The sequence below is a fragment of the Lycium ferocissimum genome, unplaced genomic scaffold, assembly GCF_029784015.1.
Source record: "Lycium ferocissimum isolate CSIRO_LF1 unplaced genomic scaffold, AGI_CSIRO_Lferr_CH_V1 ctg1604, whole genome shotgun sequence".
NCBI lineage: Eukaryota > Viridiplantae > Streptophyta > Magnoliopsida > Solanales > Solanaceae > Lycium > Lycium ferocissimum.
Window position 1 is genome coordinate 62,424 of NW_026716378.1, and position 21,790 is coordinate 84,213.

The 21,790-nt window shown below is 35.6% G+C and overlaps 2 protein-coding genes across 3 annotated transcripts; both read left to right on the forward strand.

Moving 5' to 3' along the window:
* The first annotated feature begins 360 nt into the window (after positions 1-360).
* Positions 361-2,130, forward strand: LOC132042540 (probable carotenoid cleavage dioxygenase 4, chloroplastic). Its single transcript, XM_059433062.1, has 3 exons — positions 361-709; positions 1,266-1,444; positions 1,749-2,130. Exons 1-3 carry the CDS (start codon positions 483-485, stop codon positions 1,814-1,816), a joined length of 474 nt encoding a protein of 157 aa, XP_059289045.1. The 5' UTR covers positions 361-482; the 3' UTR covers positions 1,817-2,130.
* Positions 2,131-14,604: 12,474 nt separating this feature from the next.
* LOC132042539 (probable carotenoid cleavage dioxygenase 4, chloroplastic) lies at positions 14,605-17,510 on the forward strand. Of its 2 annotated transcripts, XM_059433060.1 has the most exons (3): positions 14,611-16,058; positions 16,608-16,786; positions 17,090-17,510. In XM_059433060.1, the coding sequence occupies exons 1-3, from the start codon at positions 14,686-14,688 to the stop codon at positions 17,272-17,274; spliced, it is 1,737 nt and encodes a 578-aa protein (XP_059289043.1). In that variant the 5' UTR covers positions 14,611-14,685; the 3' UTR covers positions 17,275-17,510. The 2 variants fall into 2 exon arrangements, with proteins under 2 accessions (XP_059289044.1, XP_059289043.1); XM_059433061.1 differs by lacking the exon at positions 17,090-17,510 and having other exon boundaries at positions 14,605-16,058; positions 16,622-16,709.
* The last annotated feature ends 4,280 nt before the right edge of the window (positions 17,511-21,790 follow it).

The window sequence follows — 21,790 nt, forward strand, 5'->3', positions numbered from 1 at the left end:
AATAATATATCATATATTCATATAAATTACCGACCTCAGAAGGTCGGTAAACTCATATCATTATATTATTAATATAATTTACCGACCTCATTTTATTTAATTAATACCCGGCTAAAAAAACTTTACCGACCTCATGAGGTCCCTTTTTTGCGACCTCATGAGGTCGGTAATAATTCCGACCCACTATTTTTCGACCTGATTTTGAGGTCGGTTTTGAGGTCGTTTTTTGCCTAAAACCGACTTCATGAGGTCAGAAATTGCCATTTTTTTGGGTCGAAAAATCCTGTTTTTTTAGTAGTGGCCATTACAAAAAATTATGCCATATTTCCCAATATACAAATAGAAATGAACCTTTTAAGCCCATCATCACCAGTGGCTCACCGGTGGGTTTCAATTCCAGAAAAGTGCCTCGCCTCGGGGTGATTCCTCGTTACGCGATGAATGAGTCAGAAATGAAGTAGTTCGAAGTGCCAGGGTTTAATATGGTACATGCAATTAATGCGTGGGAAGAAAACGACGGTGACACAATAGTAGTGATTGCTCCAAACTTAATATCAGCAGAGCACCTTTCGAAAATGGATTTGATCCATGCATCAATTGAAAAAGTAAAGATAGATTTGAAGACAGGTACTGTAAGTAGAAATCCAATGTCGACGAGGAGTCTTGAGTTGGCAGGTATCAACCCGACTTATGTTGGGAAGAAGAACAAGTACGTGCAATTAATAATTTAATGATTATGTTTTATCTTGACCACATTGATCAAGATGATGAACTATGACCTATGACGATTGAGCACCTGAATACATGATAAAGTTGTTCCTATTAGATCTTTCATTTTTTCAAATTTTAGAAAAGCTTTTTTGCATGTAAATCGAGTAAATAAGTTAATAGCGTAAAAATATGTCTTTTTTTTAATTATACACATTAGCCTCAATTGGAACAAGCTAAGCCTGAGGTTTTACGGCTTATTGAGGCTAATGCGTATAATCAAACGAGGTGACATATTTGAAATGGTTAACTTATCTACGTAATGGAAGCTTGAGAACACGCGCATAACTTTTCAAAAATTTGAGCCGAAATTGTTTTATAGGAACAACTTTATCATGTGTTCAGATGCTCAATCATCATATGTCATAGTTCAAGTACCTAAATAGAAGATAAATTTAAGGATTTGTGGATGTATTCCGATTATACAGTTATGTACCACTATTCCAACCTTGTTTTTTCCGATGATATATATAACACTGTAATTTTTCCTCATTAAGGTACATAGATGCAGCTATTGGAGACCCTTGGCCAAAAGCAAAAGGTGTGGTGAAATTGGACGTATCCATATCAGAAATTGAACATCGTGATTGCATAGTGGCCACAAGAATTTTTGGACCAAACTATTTCTGTAGTGAGCCCTTCTTTGTGGAAAAGGACCCTAACAATATATTTGTCGGTAATAGTTTGTTGTACGATCAATCATTATATTTATTTATTCTTCTTGGGTTACTGTCACGTCGATTACATAATTTTAGTGACTATAACAACAAAGTTACTGCAATTTTATTTTTTTCATCACGTTAAAGTAACTGATCTAAGCAGCGGCGTAGCCACGTTTATCTAAGGGGATTCAATTGACAGTACCCTTCGTTAAAGAATTTATAGTGCGTAAATAGATCAAAAATTATTTAACGTACATATATATACATGTTGAATCCTTTTGAATTTTTTGTATGTTTATTTCTTTATGTTTGAATCAGCCGATGAAGATGATGGCTATGTGGTGTGTTACATGCACAATGAGAGCACAAGAGAAGCAAGTTTCTAGGTGATGGATGCAAAATCTCATGATCTTGAAATTGTGGCTGTTGTGAAATTGCCTCGTCGTGTGCCTTATGGTTTTCATGGGATATTCGTGAAGGAAAGTGATTTTAACATGCTATAGGATAGATAGTGCCTGGTAAACTCGAATATTTGTGACCCTAGAGGCTCGGGCTTGTTCAGTACAAGTTTGAACTTTAAAAACTCAAGTTCAAACTTTTGTTTGTGTAGCTTGATTCTTGAGAAGTGTTGGTACTTGAAGCTAAGTTATAGTTTGTATACACTCGTGTCTAATCATCAACTATGTTTCAATCTCGAGTACATTGAGAGATTATATGAATTTCAACTATTCAAATCACTCTCTATGTAAGGCAGTCTTAGTATTGTTTACATGTATCTAGTAGGCACAAATAACGATAATGAAGTCGGTTTTTAAATAATATAATTCTCTTCTTTTACCGAAACGAAAAGGTCCAAAATCACCCTTTAACTATAAGAAATAGAACACTTTTGCCCTCGGTAAAGTTATCCTCGTCGTCTAATAATTGAGCACTTCTACCCTTATTTGCTAATGACTGAATCTTAAACCCATATCCTTGTTTAATTGTATTAATTAGTATAATTTTAGCCCTTTTCCGAAATTTAATCCTCTTCATTTAAACTTTGATTTGATGTTTTCTCTAGTATACCATATTTTAACCAATTTAAGAGTCGAATTAATTTATTTCTTTAAGTTTTGTGTTTGGTCAAATGTCATAATATAAAATAGTACTCCATTAGAAAGAGTATTCTTTTGCCCACTCATGCCCGTAAAATCTAACCCCCCCCCCCCCCCCAAAAAAAAAAAAAAAAAAAAAAAAAAAGAAAGAAAAAAAGGAAACATGGATGCTTTACTGTTTTGTAACTTTTCCTGGACGAAACTTTTATAAGTGTTGATTCAAAAAAAAAAAAAAAAAAAAAAACGGACGCAGTCCGTCGATTTTTGAAATGCGACGTAACGTAAACCGACGGCCGTGTTGCGTCGATTTTTCATCGGTTTTCACTGAAAAACCGACGCAGTCCGTCGGTTTTGGTCATCGATTTTTGCCTGTTTTTTAGTAGTGATTATTTACATTTTAAAAGTTCTAAGTAATTTTATAACATTTTATTTTTGCACAACTATGATAACTTTCAAGAGTTCAAATTTATTAAACTACTCCCTCAGAACCAAGTTATGCGAAGGCAAAAAAAAAAAAAAAAAGAGTTATGTGAAGGAGTTTGAACTTCGGAGTATGAGAGTCAAAATACTTAATTTTAACTATGAATTTATGTATGAAAGCTACACAAAAAGTACTACAAATCAATATAGCTTATGATTCAAAATGTTTTAAAAAATTGAGAAAATTATAGTCAACGAAAAACTATTTAACTCCCCAAATAGTAATATCTTCGTATAAAATGGGACGGGGAAAGTATTAAATTTGATGGTTTCTCTAGTATACTACTAAATTTTAACCAATAGGTGTCATCACGACTATTATATTTGGGTCGTGATAGAATGAGGTGACATATTTTACGTGATTAACTTATTAATATAATGGACGCTTGAAAATCACATAGTTTTTTTTTTTTTTTTTTTTTTTTTTAAATTGAGCTGAAAGTGCCTAATAGGCAATCCCAACCTTATTGTTTTTTTTTTTTTTTTTTTTTTTTTTTTGGGATGATATAAATAATAGCTGTAATGTATTCTCTTATATTACTACTATTACTAAGGGGCTAGAAGCAGACTACTGTTCAACAACATGTTTGCTTCAACCCTCAAGGGTATTTTAGGTATTTTGTATTAGATTGCTTTGTAGATGTATTTTCGTACTCTTGTACAAAAAACCAAGCCCATGTTCGATTTATTACTTGTGTTTGCCAAAAGCTGTACGTCAGCTTTTGGTATGTATGGGTCCAATTAGCTTTTCATATTTGAGACTTTGGGTCCCATTAGCTTTTCATATTTTCGACTTTCTCTGCATTTGCTGGAGTTATCCTTTAAATCGGTGGGTCCCATTACAGCAATACACAACTCCACTTTCAGTTAGGGGTGTGCAAAAACTGGTTTAACTGATAAATCGAACCAATAAAAATGCTATTGGTTTATCATTATCAGGTTATTGAGTTAACGGTTTGTAAACAGTTTTGTAAATTTTTTTATCGGTTTATCGGTTCGATTTTTGATTTTAAGGATTTAGTTAATGATTAAACAGATATCCAATACGCTCATATTAATTTTTTTTATCCTTGATTATATAATAGTGACTTTAAATTCTAATATTTAAAACAAGTTTGTTTTAGCAAATAACAATAAAGTATTTGAATTTGCTTCTACAACATCCAAAGATTGCTACTTAACGTGAAAGAAAAGAAGTTTGTTTTAGAAAATAGCAATAAGGTATTTGAATTTGCTTCTACAACATCCAAGTTTGCTACTTAACGTGAAAGAAAAAAGTTTGTTTTAGCAAATAGCAATAACGTATTTAATTTTTACTTGCTTGTAATTTTATGTAGACTATTAATCTTTTATGTATGAAGGCAGTGTATATATGAACAAATGAAAACAAAAGAAAGCAAAAAAAATTAGATGAGCATTTTCTTATCGGTTAAACCGAAAACCGAACCGTTAAGAATCAAAAACTGATAAACCGAAATCAATAACGAATATCTTATTGATTTGATTATCGATTTAGCCTATTTAAAAAGCGAAAATCAATAAACCGAGCTGATAATACACAAAATCGAACCGAACCGACCGATAAGCACCCCTACTTTCAGTAATATACTCTTGATTGATTGAATTTTTATAATTAAAAAAATATGTAAATTGTTATCAAGTTTCATCTTAAATTTTGAAAAGTACCTCTATATTAATTAGTGTCTTGGGAGTTTTAGATCAATAACCATAAAGTTAATTATATTTAGATTTCAGTATTATCCTTAAAATTGCTGAAAATATTAATATAGTAAAAATATGTTTTTGAAATGATAACAAAATTAATTTTAAATAATATTATATGTAGGAGAACCTATAACTTGCGAACATTAGCTAAAAGATTTAAAAATCACACTCAAATTTTATGATTCTATAATATTAAATATAGCTTATTTTATTATTATAATCCAAGATTCATTAAAAAATAAACCATCAAATTTAATAATTTTATCTATGTTTGGGCCCGTGCACAGCACGGGGTTTTATTTCTAGTTCTCTTATAGGAAGGGAGTTAGCTAGCTCCTCTCCGTCAACGTGTCTGTTTCACTATAAGGATATTTTTGATATTCTGAAATATTTGTGCCTTATTGCTGTTGTACCTGAAGCTTTTAAGTACATACCTTTCCCATCTTAGACAAAAACATTGTACTCCCTCCTACTTAGCCTATTTTTTATATACTTTTATTTTACTTAAAAAGATAATAATTATTAATTTTTGATTATGGTTTCTATTTTTTATGCTTAAAACTTGATTGAAAATGATATTTGTATTTATCATCATATATTTAAATATTGATGTGTGATTGAAGTGAAAATTGAAATTCCATTCTCAGGATTCTGAGAAGCTTAGAAAGTCACAATGAATTTTTTGATTTATAAATGATAAATTGTCATTTTAAATAATAACTCATGCTAATCGACGTAACTTCAGAGGCGGATCTAGGATTTGAAGATAGCGGATGCCACAATTTTTTTCAATGTACATCTTGTTAGGAACGTGTATTTGGGTCGAGTCCATCTCTTTTTAGTTCATTCGGGTCAACTTAATAGGCTTTTTTTAATTTGCAAATATGAAATTACATCTCAAAAATTAAAAAACGAACATAATTAGCATCTTAAACAAGGAATCACACCCATTAAGACCCCAACAAAAGTAAATTCAACATTTTCACAAAGAGACTTACATATCTTATGTATATTAAAAAATGAATTTGCACAAGTAAAATAACATCTTCAATAAGGGAATTAGACCAATCAAAATAAGAAAAATAATAGAAAAACTCTTCAATAGGTAAATACACCCCATAAGCAAATGTAGAATTAGATAAACTACAAGTTCTCAAAAATAAATTATAAATTTCATGTTTTCTAAGCAAATGAAATTTCCATCGAATTTAACTAGTAAAGTAATTTAAATTGAATTTAACAATTCTAGAATAGCATAAATTTTTATAATACACTCCCTCCGTCTATTTTTATTTGTCCATTATACTAAAAATATATGTCCACTTTTACTATATTTTGAAAAACCAAGACATAATTTACCATTTTATACCTATTTTACCCTTATTATTAAGTACATCAATTCATTTCTCATTTTTTTTGTTGCTTATTAAGAGTGTTCCAAGTCAAATATAAATAATTAAACATGGACGGAGGGAGTAATAAACAAAAGAAATTATAAAAAAAAAAATGAATTTTGATCTCAATTCAAAATTCCCATTGAGACCCAAGTTCTTTTATTTAAATACTAAGTTTTTTTATTTAAATACTCACAGATTTGAGATTAAGAGAAATGCTTAATTTAAGGGATTTTGAAATTTCTATTTGTGTGTTCTCGTTAGAGATCACAGACAAAATAATAAAAAGGAGGAAAGGAAATATAAATAATAAAAAGATAAATAGAAAATTGAGAGAGCCGAAAAGGGAATTACTGGAACAAAGGAAAACGGGAGTCGAAAAATGTTCAAGATAAGTTCAAACTTGTGTCTACCAGCCGTGACACTTTTGTCTAATTTAAGATCGGGGGTGGCAAGATTAAACATTTAACCTAATTTAAGAAATTACAACATAAGTAGATAAAAAAATATTAATCTAGGGGGTGCCATGCCACCCCACCCTTTAGGGTGGATCCGCCCCTGCGTAACTTGATCATGATTCATGAGGGAAACTCCTTCTAAACTGTACTTTTCAGTTAATACTTGTGACTAACAAAATTAAGATATTTTTTAATAATAAATAACCTATACACTCCAAATATTTAGCAGTTTTATTGGGCCAGTGCTGTTACTAGTTCCTTAGTAAGGTATATAAATGCAGCTATTGGAAACCCTTTTCCAAAGAGTCCGCGACTTAAGTAGTACAAAAAATAAAAAGTTGAACCAAACTAGTGCAAAAAAAAAAAATGACATTAGTAGTATTCACGCACGAAATTCGTGCGTGAAAGGACCAAACTGCAAAAATACAGTTTGAGCCTTTCACGCACGAATTTCGTGCGTGAATAGCAACTGGTTTTTTTTTTTTTTTTTTTTGCGTTACCTTTCCAATCATGTTTTTTTCATACTTTGGGCAAAGATTAGTCATATTTCAAAATTCCAAAATATCAATATTTTATATAAAACTTAATATCTTTTTTTGCGTACAATAATGTCGGCTCATTACATCAAGTCCACCTAAACGTTTGGATCGTCGTTTTAGGAGTTCTAAAGTGCCCTGAAGCAAGTTTTGAAACTTGTAATATTTATAGGGTTTTGATTTAAGTGTTTTAATAATAATTCATCCAATACGAGAGGTTTATACTAATTAAAAAATAATTCATTTCATTTAATTACAATACTAATTCAAAGCAATACAATAATAAATTACAATAACAATACAATCTTCAAGTTCTAGAGGCTCTATTACTTCGAGACGTGCTTGTACTACCACGGCCTTGTTGCCCACACGAACGCTTGTCATGGCCATATTGCTTGCATATAGAGCACTTGCGAGAGTAAGTTCTCTCACTAACATCCATTTGATTGGGTCTACGACTCCGTGAGTTAATGCCCAATTTTCTAATGTAATCCTTGTTAGCAACCATCGAAAACGGCTTGTTTGGCCAATAAGCTTCATTACCAAGTGGGTGGAATTGGCCGGAATATGCTTTAAGGTAACTGCAGACCTTGTATTCCCCCGCCACATAATTTGTTACCGTTTTTCTCATTCTCTCGAAGCACTTGACAATGAGAACACGGCGTGGTACGTTTGCCACTTACCACAAGTGCATGTTCTTGTTGCCTCATAAACGGTATGCACGTTTCCACCCTTACCGTTATAATAACCCGTCCCAACTTCATACACGTTGAATTGGGTTATACTCGGTCATTTGGTGACGCTCACATTTTTGTCTATAATGCTCCATAGTTTTGAAGGGCTTTGGCATCCATGTCCCGCCGTACGGCTAATATCGCTCGGCTTTGCGCTTGTCCTAACAATAAATCGCTCCACCACCGCTTGAAGGTCATTCTCACCATTGCGGTGATGGTAGTCCTCGAGCGATTTCGGCAAGCCATTGAAAGACTCCCGAGCTATTTGTTGTGAGCATGCCCATCTTTTCTCCTCACATTTAAGCGTCCATTTTTCAACATCGAGCTTCATCAACCAAACGTACGCGGGTTCACTCGGGCCTCGATCGTATCCATTTTTGCGACCCATTTTCGTTGTTGATGCTCTATCTGGCGACCCACATCAATTTGTTTAGAGTGCCATTGTGAAACGTTGATTGCAAATTCGCCTTCGGTGCCTTAAACAATAGCGATGGTAAACAAAGGGAGGTGCTCCCGGTAAATTATCCATATTGTGCAATATGCCTTTATGACGATCGACAAACATGCATACGCCGGTACGATCCTTAATAACACGAGTTTTTCAAATGGGTCAAAAAGATCCCCCATGTGTCGTTGCTCTCGTTAGCGGCAATTGCGAAAGCAAGAGGAAATATTGACCCATTGGCATCCATTCCTATTGCAATTAGGAGCTTCGATGTCGTAGCACCATATACGTGCGTACCATCTATGGATATCACCTGGTCAAGAATGAGCAAAACCATCAATGCATGGTTTGAATGTCCAAAATACGAAGTTGAAGATTTTACCTCTATAAGTCGCCACTCTACAACGGTACCATGATTAAAATGTTGTAGAAGCCGCCATATACCTTGGCGATCGAAAAGAAGTATGCCAATTTCCAAAGACCATCTCAAAAGCGCGTTCTACGCCCGAGAAATCCTTTTGTTGCTTATAGTTTTACTATATACGTCTTGAACGTTTCGAATACAATCTTTAATGGGGAACTGCGTACAAGTTTAAACAAACAACATTTAGTAATAATCTTTCAATTGATATAAGACATATAATGTACTAGGTAGGATAAGTTACCTTGGCGTTTCGGCAATGTCTTTAAGTAACACTTGAGCAATCATGTTTGTATCTAAATTATAATGATCTCGCTCGATTTTCTTCCATATCACAAGTGTGTCTTTTCGCGGAATTTGTGATAGCCCACATACCATCGCTTAACAATTCCCCGAAGAAACCACTCACAGCCTTGATACCGTCGTATACAAACTAGCCTCCATATCTTTGAGGTTGACTGATCAACCTTAAACTCTCTCATGTCCTTAAAACAATAAATTTTGATAGCCCGTTGCAAAGCTTTTTTGGATGCGAACAACATTCCCTTTGCAAGGTAGCATCGATCTTTGTTGAGATCCTTAGGTTCAATCCAGGTTTTTAAGCGACTATCATAATCTTCTCTTGTGAAGACAAATGCATCATCACGACCCTGCAGGCTATCAAGATAAGGGATATTGTTAGAATGCCACTGAATTGGGCTTTCAGAAGTTGGGTTTTCAGCCATCGGTGGTGGTACGTGGTGGTGCATTGGTTCTTGTTGGTTTTGGCTTTGAGGAATATTGTTGGTCATACTAACTTGAACATCATCATCGTCTTCATCATATTACCTCCGCATTATTAGCTATTTCATCGTCATCACTTGATGATGACTCATAATAATTAGGAAAATCTTATTATTAAGTGCATTCATCCTCCTACATGAAAAGTAACATATTTTAAATACCAACATCATACATATATATAGATAATTTAATATCAAGGTGATGAACTTATCGTTGTTCATAAGACCGTTATGGTGTGGAGAATGATCAACTCCACCGTCGATCAGGATTGACCAACATCCATATTTGGTACCCCGGTGAGTTTTGAGAATAGTTCCTATAAAGATTTGAAAACTGGTTATTTACCAACAAACACATGCTACTATATATAATAATAATAATATAAAAAAACCATATTTACCAATTTTCATTGTGAGCTTGATTAAATTGCTGGCTTAGATTTTCCAGCGGCACTTGACCACTCAAAATGTCTCCATAAGAACTAAAGTCCCCTAAGTGTTACCATGAATAAATTTGGACTTGAGGACTTGTGTCCCGAGGTATCTTTTCAACATACATCTCAAGAACATTAATGAATACTAAATCACGATATTCTTCCGGCGATCCCAAATAATCACTCAAAGATTCATCATCGTTGATATTGTGCATGCCATAACGCACTACACCGTTTGATATTGTTTGTGGATATCGGATTATCGAGATTCCAAACTCGGTGGGTGTAGTTTTCATTCTTTCGTGCAAGTAATCGACTAGTGTTTCATAACTTAAAGTTGTTGGAAATTTAACATAGGCTTTTGGTTTGATACTATAACGAATGAGTGTGTCCTCGACGATATCTACATCCCAAAATAGTGAAACCTTAACACGCGAAGCATTTTGAGACATTTTTTCAATGAAGTTTTTTTTTTTTATGACTTGTAAGACTTAGACTTATGCAATTGATGAGTTTTTCAGTCGTCAAGCCTTCAAGTTAAATAGATTCCTGAAATCGTCATGCGTGGTGTGTTGTCAACTCAATGCTTATAGTGCGCCCTAAAATGGTGCGCAATACAAAACGCGCAAATAATGCAGCAACGTATTGTCAAATCAAGCCTTTATGTGTCATAGATTCCTACAAATTGTCATGCGTGGTGTGTTGTCAAATCAATACTTATAGTACGCATTAAATTGGTGCGCAATACAAAACGGTCAAATAATGCAAAGCAACGTATTGTCAAATCAAGCCTTTATGTGTCATAGATTGATAGAAATTGTCATGCGTGGTGTGTTGTCAAATCAATACTTACAGTGCGCATTAAATTGGTGCGCAATACAAAACGGTCAAATCATATTTTACACTTTCACGCACAAAATCTGTGCGTGAAAGTTGACAAACTTACCTAAACCCTAAAATCTGTGCGTGAAAGTGGAAAAAAAATATTTTACACTTTCACGCACAAAATTTGTGCGTGAAAGGGTAAAACAATTTTTCCACTTTCACGCACAAATTCTGTGCGTGAAAGTTGCCAAACCCAAACCCTAAAATCTGTGCGTGAAAGTGGAAAAAAAATATTCTACACTTTCACGCACAGAATTTGTGCGTGAAAGGGTAAAACAATTTTTTGACTTTCACGCACAAATTCTGTGCGTGAAAGTTGACAAACCCACTACACCCTACAATCTGTGCGTGAAAGTGTAGAAATCGTATTTTACCCTTTCACACACAAATTATGTGCGTGAAAGGAGACCACTTTCTTATTATCAATTTACGATGTGAAACAATAATAAAGACTAAATATGCAAAAAATATATATTATTTACGATAAATTTTACAACATTAATGTATATACACTATCGAGGATGGGTCCCACATGTAGTATGCCGGAGACTATCCCTAGGCCTAAGGCTCATACCATCCCCGCCGCCCTCGTCATCGTCTCCATCGCCCTTTTTCCTCTTAATAACCGAGCGCTCCAAGTCATGATCATCATCTCTTGTACGGCCCGTGATCCCTTAACTAGAACGTGCTTCTTCGGGGATCCGATCCCCGGCACACTCGAGAACCTCGAGCCGAGTTAGGTGCGGTGTCTCGACCTCTACCTCGTCGGGAGTCGCCATTCTCCCAGCGCCGAAGGATGAACCTGAAAAGTATATAATAATTAGTACCATTTATTATTTATATTGAATATATTAACGTTATTTATTTAATAGAACCTGTGTGTCAACGGGCGCCTGAGTAGGCTCCTGAGATGGGTCTGTAGGCTCCTGAGTAGGCTCCTGAGATGGGTCTGTAGGCACCTGAGATGGGTGGGGTGGTGAATATGAGGTAGTCTCCTGAATGGGTCTCCCCGTGGACACAAGAGCGTAGAACAATGAACCTGAAATAATATATAAATAATTTAGATTTGATTTATTCTAAAATGAACCTGAAATAAACAAATAATTAATAAATTATTTTACTTTGTTGTAAAAGTCAAACCTGTATGTCGACGGCCTCCTGAGATGCCTGGTGAGAGGGCTCCTGAGCGGCCCCTGGAGCAGGTGATGCAGATGGTGCCATATCAAACACGAAGTCCTCGAACATGGAGTCGTCGAACTGCAAATGTAGGCCACCCTGTAGATCACGGACCGGCCGCTCACCCTGTGGATCACGAACTGGTGGATGTGAAAGTGAAGGCCGGGCACGTAACCCGAAAAAAAGGTGCGGCGTATATAGGTGTACGCAGGAAGTCGACGGCCGGAATGAGAAGTCGATGGGATATCGTAGTCGATGGAGCCTCATCACCTTTGCCGGCCCCTACCACCTCGCGACGCCACGCGCCTCTTCGACCACGACCGACCGCCGTCGCCTGGTGGGGCATCCGGAACACGCTCGTGGGGGCGAGCCGGCTAAGATCTCCCGTGCGAGTCCCCAATCGGGTACGGACCGAGACTCGGTGCGAGTCGGATGTCCATATATGTTGCGACATGCTCGGGCTGAAGATACGATAACTCTCGGTCGAAGTGGCCCCGGATCAAGAGGGTGGTGATCCATCTATTTTACGCATTTTAAATAAATCATTAACAAGTAGTATTAGTATTAGTTATGTAATCTTTTATCGAAAATTTTATTAAAAATTGTGGTGACCAATCTGTTTTACGTATTTTAAATAAATCATTAACAAGTAATATTAGTTATGTAATCTTTTATAGAAAATTATATTAAGGGTTTTCAATCCTAAGCTACGGGTTATGAATCCTAAACTAAGGGTTTTCATTCCTAAAATATAAAGATAAGTCAAATAATTAACAATTAGTTAGCATACAATTAGTATAAATAATTAATAAATAAACAAATAACTAACAAATCAAATAATTAACAAGTTATTATCAATATATTTAATAAATAAACAATTAAGTAACTAATCAAAAAATTAATAAATTATTATCGTATATTTAATAAATAAACAATTAATTAACTAATGAAACAATTAAGAAATTATTAACAAATAAACAATTGGCTTAACAAAAACAAAATAAATAATTAGCCGTCCTAACAATTGAAATAGCTAGTCTAACAATTAATAAATACTTAAGTCGCTAATCCAATAATTAACAAATACTAAATAAACAAGCAATAAATAATTAACTAATTAACAATAGATAAACAAATAATAAAAAACGAAAAAATGGGCAGTCCAACAAGGTGCACGGTATGTCCAAAAACGCAAAAAAAAAAAAAAAAAAAGGAGCAAAACGAGTAATCCACCATGCTTATACAATGACCATGCTTAGGGTAATAATATATTTAACAATGTAATAGAAAATTCGTAGTGAAATACCTAGATTGAAGCTTTTTTTGAGTTTTTGAAATGTGTTATACGCCGCTCTATTCCGAAATCCAACCTTAAACTGTTCCTAATTTCAATATACAAAGAATATTGAGTTTTGGATTCAAAAATAACACGAAATTATTGTTTTAAGGGGTTGGACCACCGAAAATCGGGGGGGTTAATGGCGGGTGGGGGACGGAGACGTTGTGGTGGGGAAGATGGAGGGATAGGTTTATGGTCCTCCACGCCATTTGAATTAAGCGCTGAAAGCGCCCAATCTGCAATTTTGCGGTCCTTTCACGCACGAATTTCGTATGCTAATACTACTAATGTCATTTTTTTTTCGCACTAGCTTTGCTCAACTTTTTATTTTTGTCACTTAAGAGTGGGATTCTTTCCAAAGGCAGAATTGGTACGGTAAAATTGGACGTATCCATATCAGAAGTTGATCACGTGATTGCATAGTGGCTTAATTGGACGCATGCTGATTAAGTGATTATTTGAGCCCAACAACTTTATAATGAGCCCACATTTGTGGCAAAGGAGTAGGAGCCTAACAACTTAGCAAATGATGGCTATGTTTGTGTGTTACACGCATAATGAAAGCACAAGATCAAGACCGCAACATTAATATTTCAGCTTATTATATTTGGTCAAGTAGAAATTGTCAAATTATTGTTCCCATGATTTGATGTCAGATGAATAGTCTCTTCCCTTTCATTTTAAACCTCCTTCTATAAATTAAACTCCCCACGGAACTTAATTTCCTTTATCAAGGAAATTTGAGAAAAAACAAAAAGGGCTTAATGCATATGCAGCCCCTTAAACTTGTCATTTTTTTTTAATTTTGGCACCTCAACTAAGTGTTATTCTATCAACCCCGAACTCGTCTTAGTGTCTTATCAAACCTTCTAAATCTGATTTTTATTAGAAACAAAAATTAAATTGTGGTAATGAAGGTGAAGTAATATTTTAGATGTGCGGTAAGCTATTCTTTAGGTCATGGATGTGTGGTAAGTCTGTTGCTCGTTTTTCCATCGTAAATTAATTAAGAGCTTACTCTTTTTTCCTCTCTCGGCCGCTAATCTTATTTATAAGATGTCATAATTAAATTAGAATATGCATTAGCATGTTGCTACATGAAGATAAGATACTTATGTAAGTCGGATTGTGTTTGATGACACTTGCGCAGACGGCCAAGTTGCTTCAATGAATAACACTTGATAGGAGCAAACGAAAAAAAAAAAACAAGTTCAGGGGCTGCATATGCATTAAGCCAAAAAAAAAAAAAAACCATAATAACATGATATTCTAAGTTCACTCTTTTTTCTTGCCTTATCTTTTTCTTCTACCACTAATATTCTTCCATCTTCAAAGAAAGAATACAAGCTATGAGTGCTTTCACTTTTTCCTTCACTTCTACGTTATTACCACACCCCAAAACTCTCCGTTCTCCCAATCGGACATCTTCCTTTTCAGTAAACCCTAAAACATCTTCATATACATCTCCAAAAGCCACAGCAAAAAGTTCATCATCTAAACAACATAATAAACCCCCAAGAAAACCGTTATTAGAACCTTCATTTCCCGAAGTTATCTTGAATGCATGTGACGATTTCATCGACACTTTCATTAATCCTCCTCGTCATCCTTCCATTGATCCAAAATATGTTCTCACTAACAACTTTGCTCCTGTGGACGAACTTCCTCCTACAGAATGCGAGGTGGTAAAAGGAAGCCTTCCACCGTGTCTTGATGGCGCTTACATTAGAAATGGTTCAAATACACAATATCTTCCTCGTGGACCTTTTCATCTCTTTGATGGTGATGGGATGCTTCACTCTACTAGAATTTCTCAAGGTAAAGCCATATTTTGTAGCCGTTATGTCAAAACTTACAAGTACATGGTAGAAAAAGAAGCGGGGTTTTCAATCATTCCTAATCTCTTCTCCGACTTTAATAGCCTTATGGCCTCTGTGAGTCGTGGAGCAGTGTCTATAGCTCGGACAAATCTTGGACAATTCGATCCAAGCAATGGTATTGGCCTTGCTAACACTAGTTTGGCTCTATTGGGAGGCAATTTATTTGCTCTGTATGAAACTGATCTTCCTTATGCTATAAAATTAGCCCCAAATGGTGATATCATAACTATTGGCCGTCATGATTTTGATGGAAATCTTTCTACAAATATGACAGCACATCCCAAAATTGATCCAAATACTAGTGAGGCTTTCGCTTTTAGTTCCGGTCCAATACCTCCATTTTTAACTTTTTTTAGAATTGACCCTAACGGGACTAAAAGTCGTGGTGTACCAATTTTCTCCATGACACGTCCCTCTTTTGTTCATGACTTTGCCATTACAAAAAATTATGCCATATTTCCCGATATACAAATAGAAATGAACCCTTTTAAGCCTATCATCACCGGTGGCTCACCGGTGGGTTTCAACTCGAGAAAAGTGCCTCGCCTCGGGGTGATTCCTCGTTACGCGACGAATGAGTCAGAAATGAAGTGGTTCGAAGTGCCAGGGTTTAATATGGTACATGCAATTAATGCGTGGGAAGAAGACGACGGTGACACAATAATAGTGATTGCTCCAAACTTAATATCAGCAGAGCACCTTTCGAAAATGGATTTGATCCATGCATCAATTGAAAAAGTAAAGATAGACTTGAAGACGGGTACTGTAAGTAGAAATCCAATGTCGACGAGGAATCTTGAGTTGGCAGGTATCAACCCGACTTATGTTGGGAAGAAGAACAAGTACGTGCAATTAATAATTTAATGATTATGTTTTATCTTGACCACATTGATCAAGATGATGAACTATTACCTATGACGATTGAACACCTGAATACATGATAAAGTTGTTCCTTTTAGATACTTTTAACAAATTTTAGAAAAGCTTTTGCATGCGCCCATCGAGTAAATAAGTTAACCACATAAAATATGTCAAATCTTTTAATTATACACATTAGCCTCAATTGGAACAAGCTAAGCCTGAGGTTTTACGCTATATCGGGCTAATGCGTATAATCAAAGCGAAAGTGACATATTTGAAATAGTTAACTTATCACGTAATGCTTGAGAACACGCGCATAACTTTTCAAAAATTTGAGCCGAAAGTGTTTTATAGGAACAACTTTATCATGTGTTCAGATGCTCAATCGTCATAGGTCATAGTTCAAGTACCTAAATAGAAGATAAATTTAAGGATTTGTGGATGTATTCCGATTATACAGTTATGTACCACTATTCCAACCTTGTTTTTTCCGATGATATATATAACAACTGTAATTTTTCCTCATTAAGGTACATATATGCAGCTATTGGAGACCCTTGGCCAAAAGCAAAAGGTGTGGTAAAATTGGACGTATCCATATCAGAAATTGAACATCGTGATTGCATAGTGGCCACAAGAATTTTTGGACCAAACTGTTTCTGTAGTGAGCCCTTCTTTGTGGAAAAGGACCCTAACAGTGTATTTGCCGGTAATAGTTTGTTATACGATCAATCATTATATTTATTTATTCTTCTTGGGTTATTGTCACGTCGGTCACATAATTTTAGTCACTATAACAACAAAGTTACTGCAATTTTATTTTTTCATCACGTTAAAGTAACTGACCTAGGCAGCGGCGTAGCCACGTTTATTTAAGGGGAGTCAATTGACAGTACCCTTCGTTAAAGAATTTATAGTGCGTAAATAGATCAAAAATTATTTAACGTACATATATATACATGTTGAATCCTTTTGAATTTTTTGTATGTTTATTTCTTTATGTTTGAATCAGCCGATGAAGATGATGGCTATGTGGTGTGTTATATGCACAATGAGAGCACAAGAGAAGCAAGTTTCTTGGTGATGGATGCAAAATCTCATGATCTTGAAATTGTAGCTGTTGTGAAATTGCCTCGTCGTGTGCCTTATGGTTTTCATGGGATATTCGTGAAGGAAAGTGATCTTAACCTGCTGTAGGATAGATAGTGCTTGGTAAACTCGAATATTTGTGACCCGAGAGGCTCGGGCTTGTTCAGTACAAGTTTGAACTTTAAAAACTCAAGTTCAAACTTTTGTTTGTGTAGCTTGATTCTTGAGAAGTGTTGGTACTTGAAGCTAAGTTATAGTTTGTGTACCCTCGTATCTAATCATCAACTATGTTTCAATCTAGAGTACATTGAGATCCGCTATATGAATTTCAACTATTCAAATCACTCTACGTAAGGCCGTCTTAGTATTGTTTACATGTATCTAGTAGGCACAAATAACTGATAATGAAGTCTGTTTTTTTAAATAATATAATTCTCTTCTTTTCTAAAACGAAAAAGGTCCAAAATCACCCTTTAACTATAAGAAATTGAACACTTTTGCCCTCGGTAAAGTTATCCTCGTCGTCTAATAATTGAGCACTTCTACCCTTATTTGCTAATGACTGAATCTTAAACCCATATCCTTGTTTAATTGTATTAATTAGTATAATTTTAGCCCTTTTCCCAAATTTAATCCTCTTCATTTAAACTTTGATTTGATGTTTTCTTTAGTATACCATATTTTAACCAATTTAAGAGCCGAATTAATTTATTTCTTTAAGTTTTGTGTTTGGTCAAATGTCATCATATAAAATAGTACTCCCTCCGTCTCAAAAAGTTTGACCTCTTTTGACTTGACACAAAGTTTAAGAAATAAAGGAAGACTTTTGAAATGTGTGATCCAAAACAAGCCTTAGATATTTGTGTAGCTGTAAATCATCTCATAAAATTAATTTGTTTCTAAATATAAAAAGGGGACAATCTTTTTGGAACAGACTAAAAGGAAAAGGAGGACAAACTTTTTGGGACAAAGGGAGTATTAGAAAGAGCAGTCTTTTGCCCACTCATGCCCGTAAAATCTAACCTGAAAAAAAGAAAGAAAAGGAAACGTGGATGCTTTACTGTTTGTAACTTTTCCTGGACGAAACTTTTATAAGTGTTGATTCCAAAATCTGCAAACTGATGCTCGATAACAAAGTTGTCATGAGTTCTTCAATGATTGAATCAAAATCTCTATCATCGATTTTTCTTCAAAATAGATGTCACGACCCATGTGGCCGTGAGTGGCACCCACACAAAACCCCTAAGTGGGTGAACCATCCCCTTAACCTTTTTCTTAATCATTTGAACAATTATAAATTAATGACCAGAAATAAATCATGAATAAGTCTAAATCATTGCCATAAATAAAATAAATGCGGAAGTCCTAACTGTTACAACCCCAAAGATCCGAAAGTCATCATACAAAGACTCTAAAGCATAAAGCTGTCTAATGAATGAAATAAATGTCTAAACTAATCATAAATGTCTGGAATGAAAGTAGACATTCAAATAAGGAAAGATCTTCAGACGGTATGACATGGATGGGAGCTCACCCTCAAATCTGATTGGAAACTAACCTCACAGTAGATATGAGGTCTGGAAGATGTCTCTGGAACACAATCTGCACTCAAATAATAAGTGCAACAAGGTAGTATTAGTACAAATACTATGTACCGGTAGATATCATAGGCCGACTAAGATTAGTATCATGCATACGTTAATAAAATCAATAAGATAGGTAGATAGACACAACAACACATAACCAAATAATGTCATCAACAGAAATCAGCCAACACAAGAATAAGATAAATCCAGCTATCAATCAATCACCGAGTTGATATTAGTTTAGTCATCAGCAAACAACGGAAATAACACGATCCGATGCAATGCAATAAAATAATGAAAGTATCTCAACCGTGTACACACATGCTAAATGGTATTGTTTCCCCAAATAGTCATGACCTGCAGGGGATCCATGGTGTCCATGTACCACTAGCTCCAGAACCAACCTCGGATCATGAGCCCATAACTAGGCCACATCCTCACCCCCTGTCCAATGTGCCTTTATATATTTATATCTCCGTATCTGATCACAACATGAATCGCCACATATTTCCAGCCCACCTGTCAATATAGAACATGATCAGTCAATAATATCAATGTCAATGTATACAAGGCACCATGCCACAAGTCATAACAAGACTCAGATAAATTCACCCGACATAGCGTGAATATGCAATCGTCTCAATCAACAAGAAGAGTATATATATTGACTCCTTCCTTTTCAAAACACAACAATTCCATCTCAAGTTTCGGTATATGAAGAAATGGCAACAAGCCCACATAATCAGAATTCATACCAACCAAATCATACTTTCTCCTATCAACTTTATTACATATACAATCAACTAACCAAAGTTTAACTCGAGTAAACCGTAACCTACCTCAAGGCCAAACTGGAACAATGCAATTATTCTGCAACAACTTTCCCTTTTCACAAAGCTTCAGAACGTTCAAAGTCTAGAAATCATAACGCTAAGGAAGTAAGGAATCATTTACTCAATAACAACAACTTGGAGAAGAAAACCCCACTACTTCTACCCTTTTTCAATGGGTGAACTATCATTAGGAAGGAATTCATCCTAAAATTAATCCCAACAATCATGTTACATCATTTCATGGGTTTTTGTCACACCCCAATTTCCGATAGGGTGTGATGGGCACCCGACCCTTAGCTAGGGCCGAGCGAACCCTCAGACTATCATAATACTCGACAAGATTGGGCCCTTGACCAAATCATAAATACATAATTTCAAATCAAACACATCTTACGAACGTACAAAATCTGTAATATCACGTACAACAAAACGACGGCTTATAGGGCCGCCCACAACTGACATCTGATGCACATGGCTCTGTCTGCAAAGTCTCTAACATGACTCGAATATCATAACACACACAAACTCCGACTCGGCAAAGACTCCGAACAAGCGGAGCTCGCCAATCCGGCCGGAACATTTTCTCGCTAATGTCTTTAGCTCACGGGTGTATTCGCGCGTGATGAAACGCGTACCCTCGAAGAAAAGGGGTCGATGAATATGTACCGAGTATGTAAAACGTAAATACAGAACTATAGGAACAAAATACAAGATAGACATAATATGCAAAGTATCAAAATATGTAATAAAATGCAAATCATGCATAGTTTAGAACGGTGGTCGCCGCCCGTCGTTGGCGCCACGCCACAAGATCACACCGAAGATTTCATATCTCCGTAACCCGACATATCCCCGTAACACATCATAGCCAACCGTAACGCCATATCACAAGATCACACCAAACGAACCCGCCCTCCGAGAGAGGAGCTCGGTGAACCGTAACACAAAGACATCACACCGAATGCATATCATAATGCGCACGAAGCATAACCGCCCGGATCGGTGAACGAGGTGATGACCATAAGCACGAGCAGAGTCGTGAGCAACCATATGCATAAAGCCATATTCATAACTCATTAAACTAATAAGAAATCCATATGCGGAAGTCGAAGAGAAAAATAGCACTAAGTTTCTTCAAAGATCATTAAGGACGTGCATAGAAGCCGCGGGCCCCACGAACGGGTGCCGGCCCCCATCCGAGCCCGACTACGAGAGTTAGGGAAGGGTTATACCTTATGAGCTTACCTATTATATTTTGGGGCGTTCCGAGCTCGTATGCAAAAGTTACGGACGTTAGAAGTTTGGGACCCTTTTTGTAGTTAAAATTCTTTATAAAACCTTTGAAATTCATTCTTTTGAAAACATGAAAGTCTTATTTTGGTCCCATTAAGGAGTAGATTTTAAGAAACGAACAAAGTACATACCTAAGCTCGGATTCTAAGAGTGGAATTACCCCAAGGCTCGGGTCATAGCCTAGTATCACTAAGACATGCCAAAGAAAGAGAGGTGAGCTTTACATACCTTGGCCGCCCTCGGAGTTAATCCAACTTGCGTCTCGGCTTCTCAAGATCTACAACACATCAATAAGCATCAAACATTAGCCATAAACATCGAAGAATCTCATTCCAAGCCATTACTTCTCTGCGAATATTTCGACAGCACTTCCCCTATAAATTGGACATCCCCGAGAATGCAACTCGTCAAATCATTATCAACAATACCAACCAACATGATAACAACATCGATAATCGATTCCAAACACATTCTAACATCAATAACTCCTTTCTATATAATTCAACGACATTCCATTTATATTCCAATAAACTACATACGTTCAAGTCAACATCGACATCCACATATTTACATACCAACCCGAGATCATTTCATCAAGATTTAAGAATATTTCAAGTAGTCCACACAATATTCAAATCAGCCCATCCACATACAAGGCAATCGAAACCTTCCAAGTCCAAGTAAACATCGACGACACATTTCTTTTCTTCTAAACTCATAAACTACATCAACAATTCACTTGTTAGCATTGTCCTTAGCATAAGTGTAAGATCTACATAGGAATCATATTAACTTCCAAATCAGCCCACAACCATTATAACTTCAATTTGGATCATCAAACCTTTATTTTACATCATAGAATTCATATCGACGACAACCAAAATGCAAGATAACATTAATTCCTTTAATGCA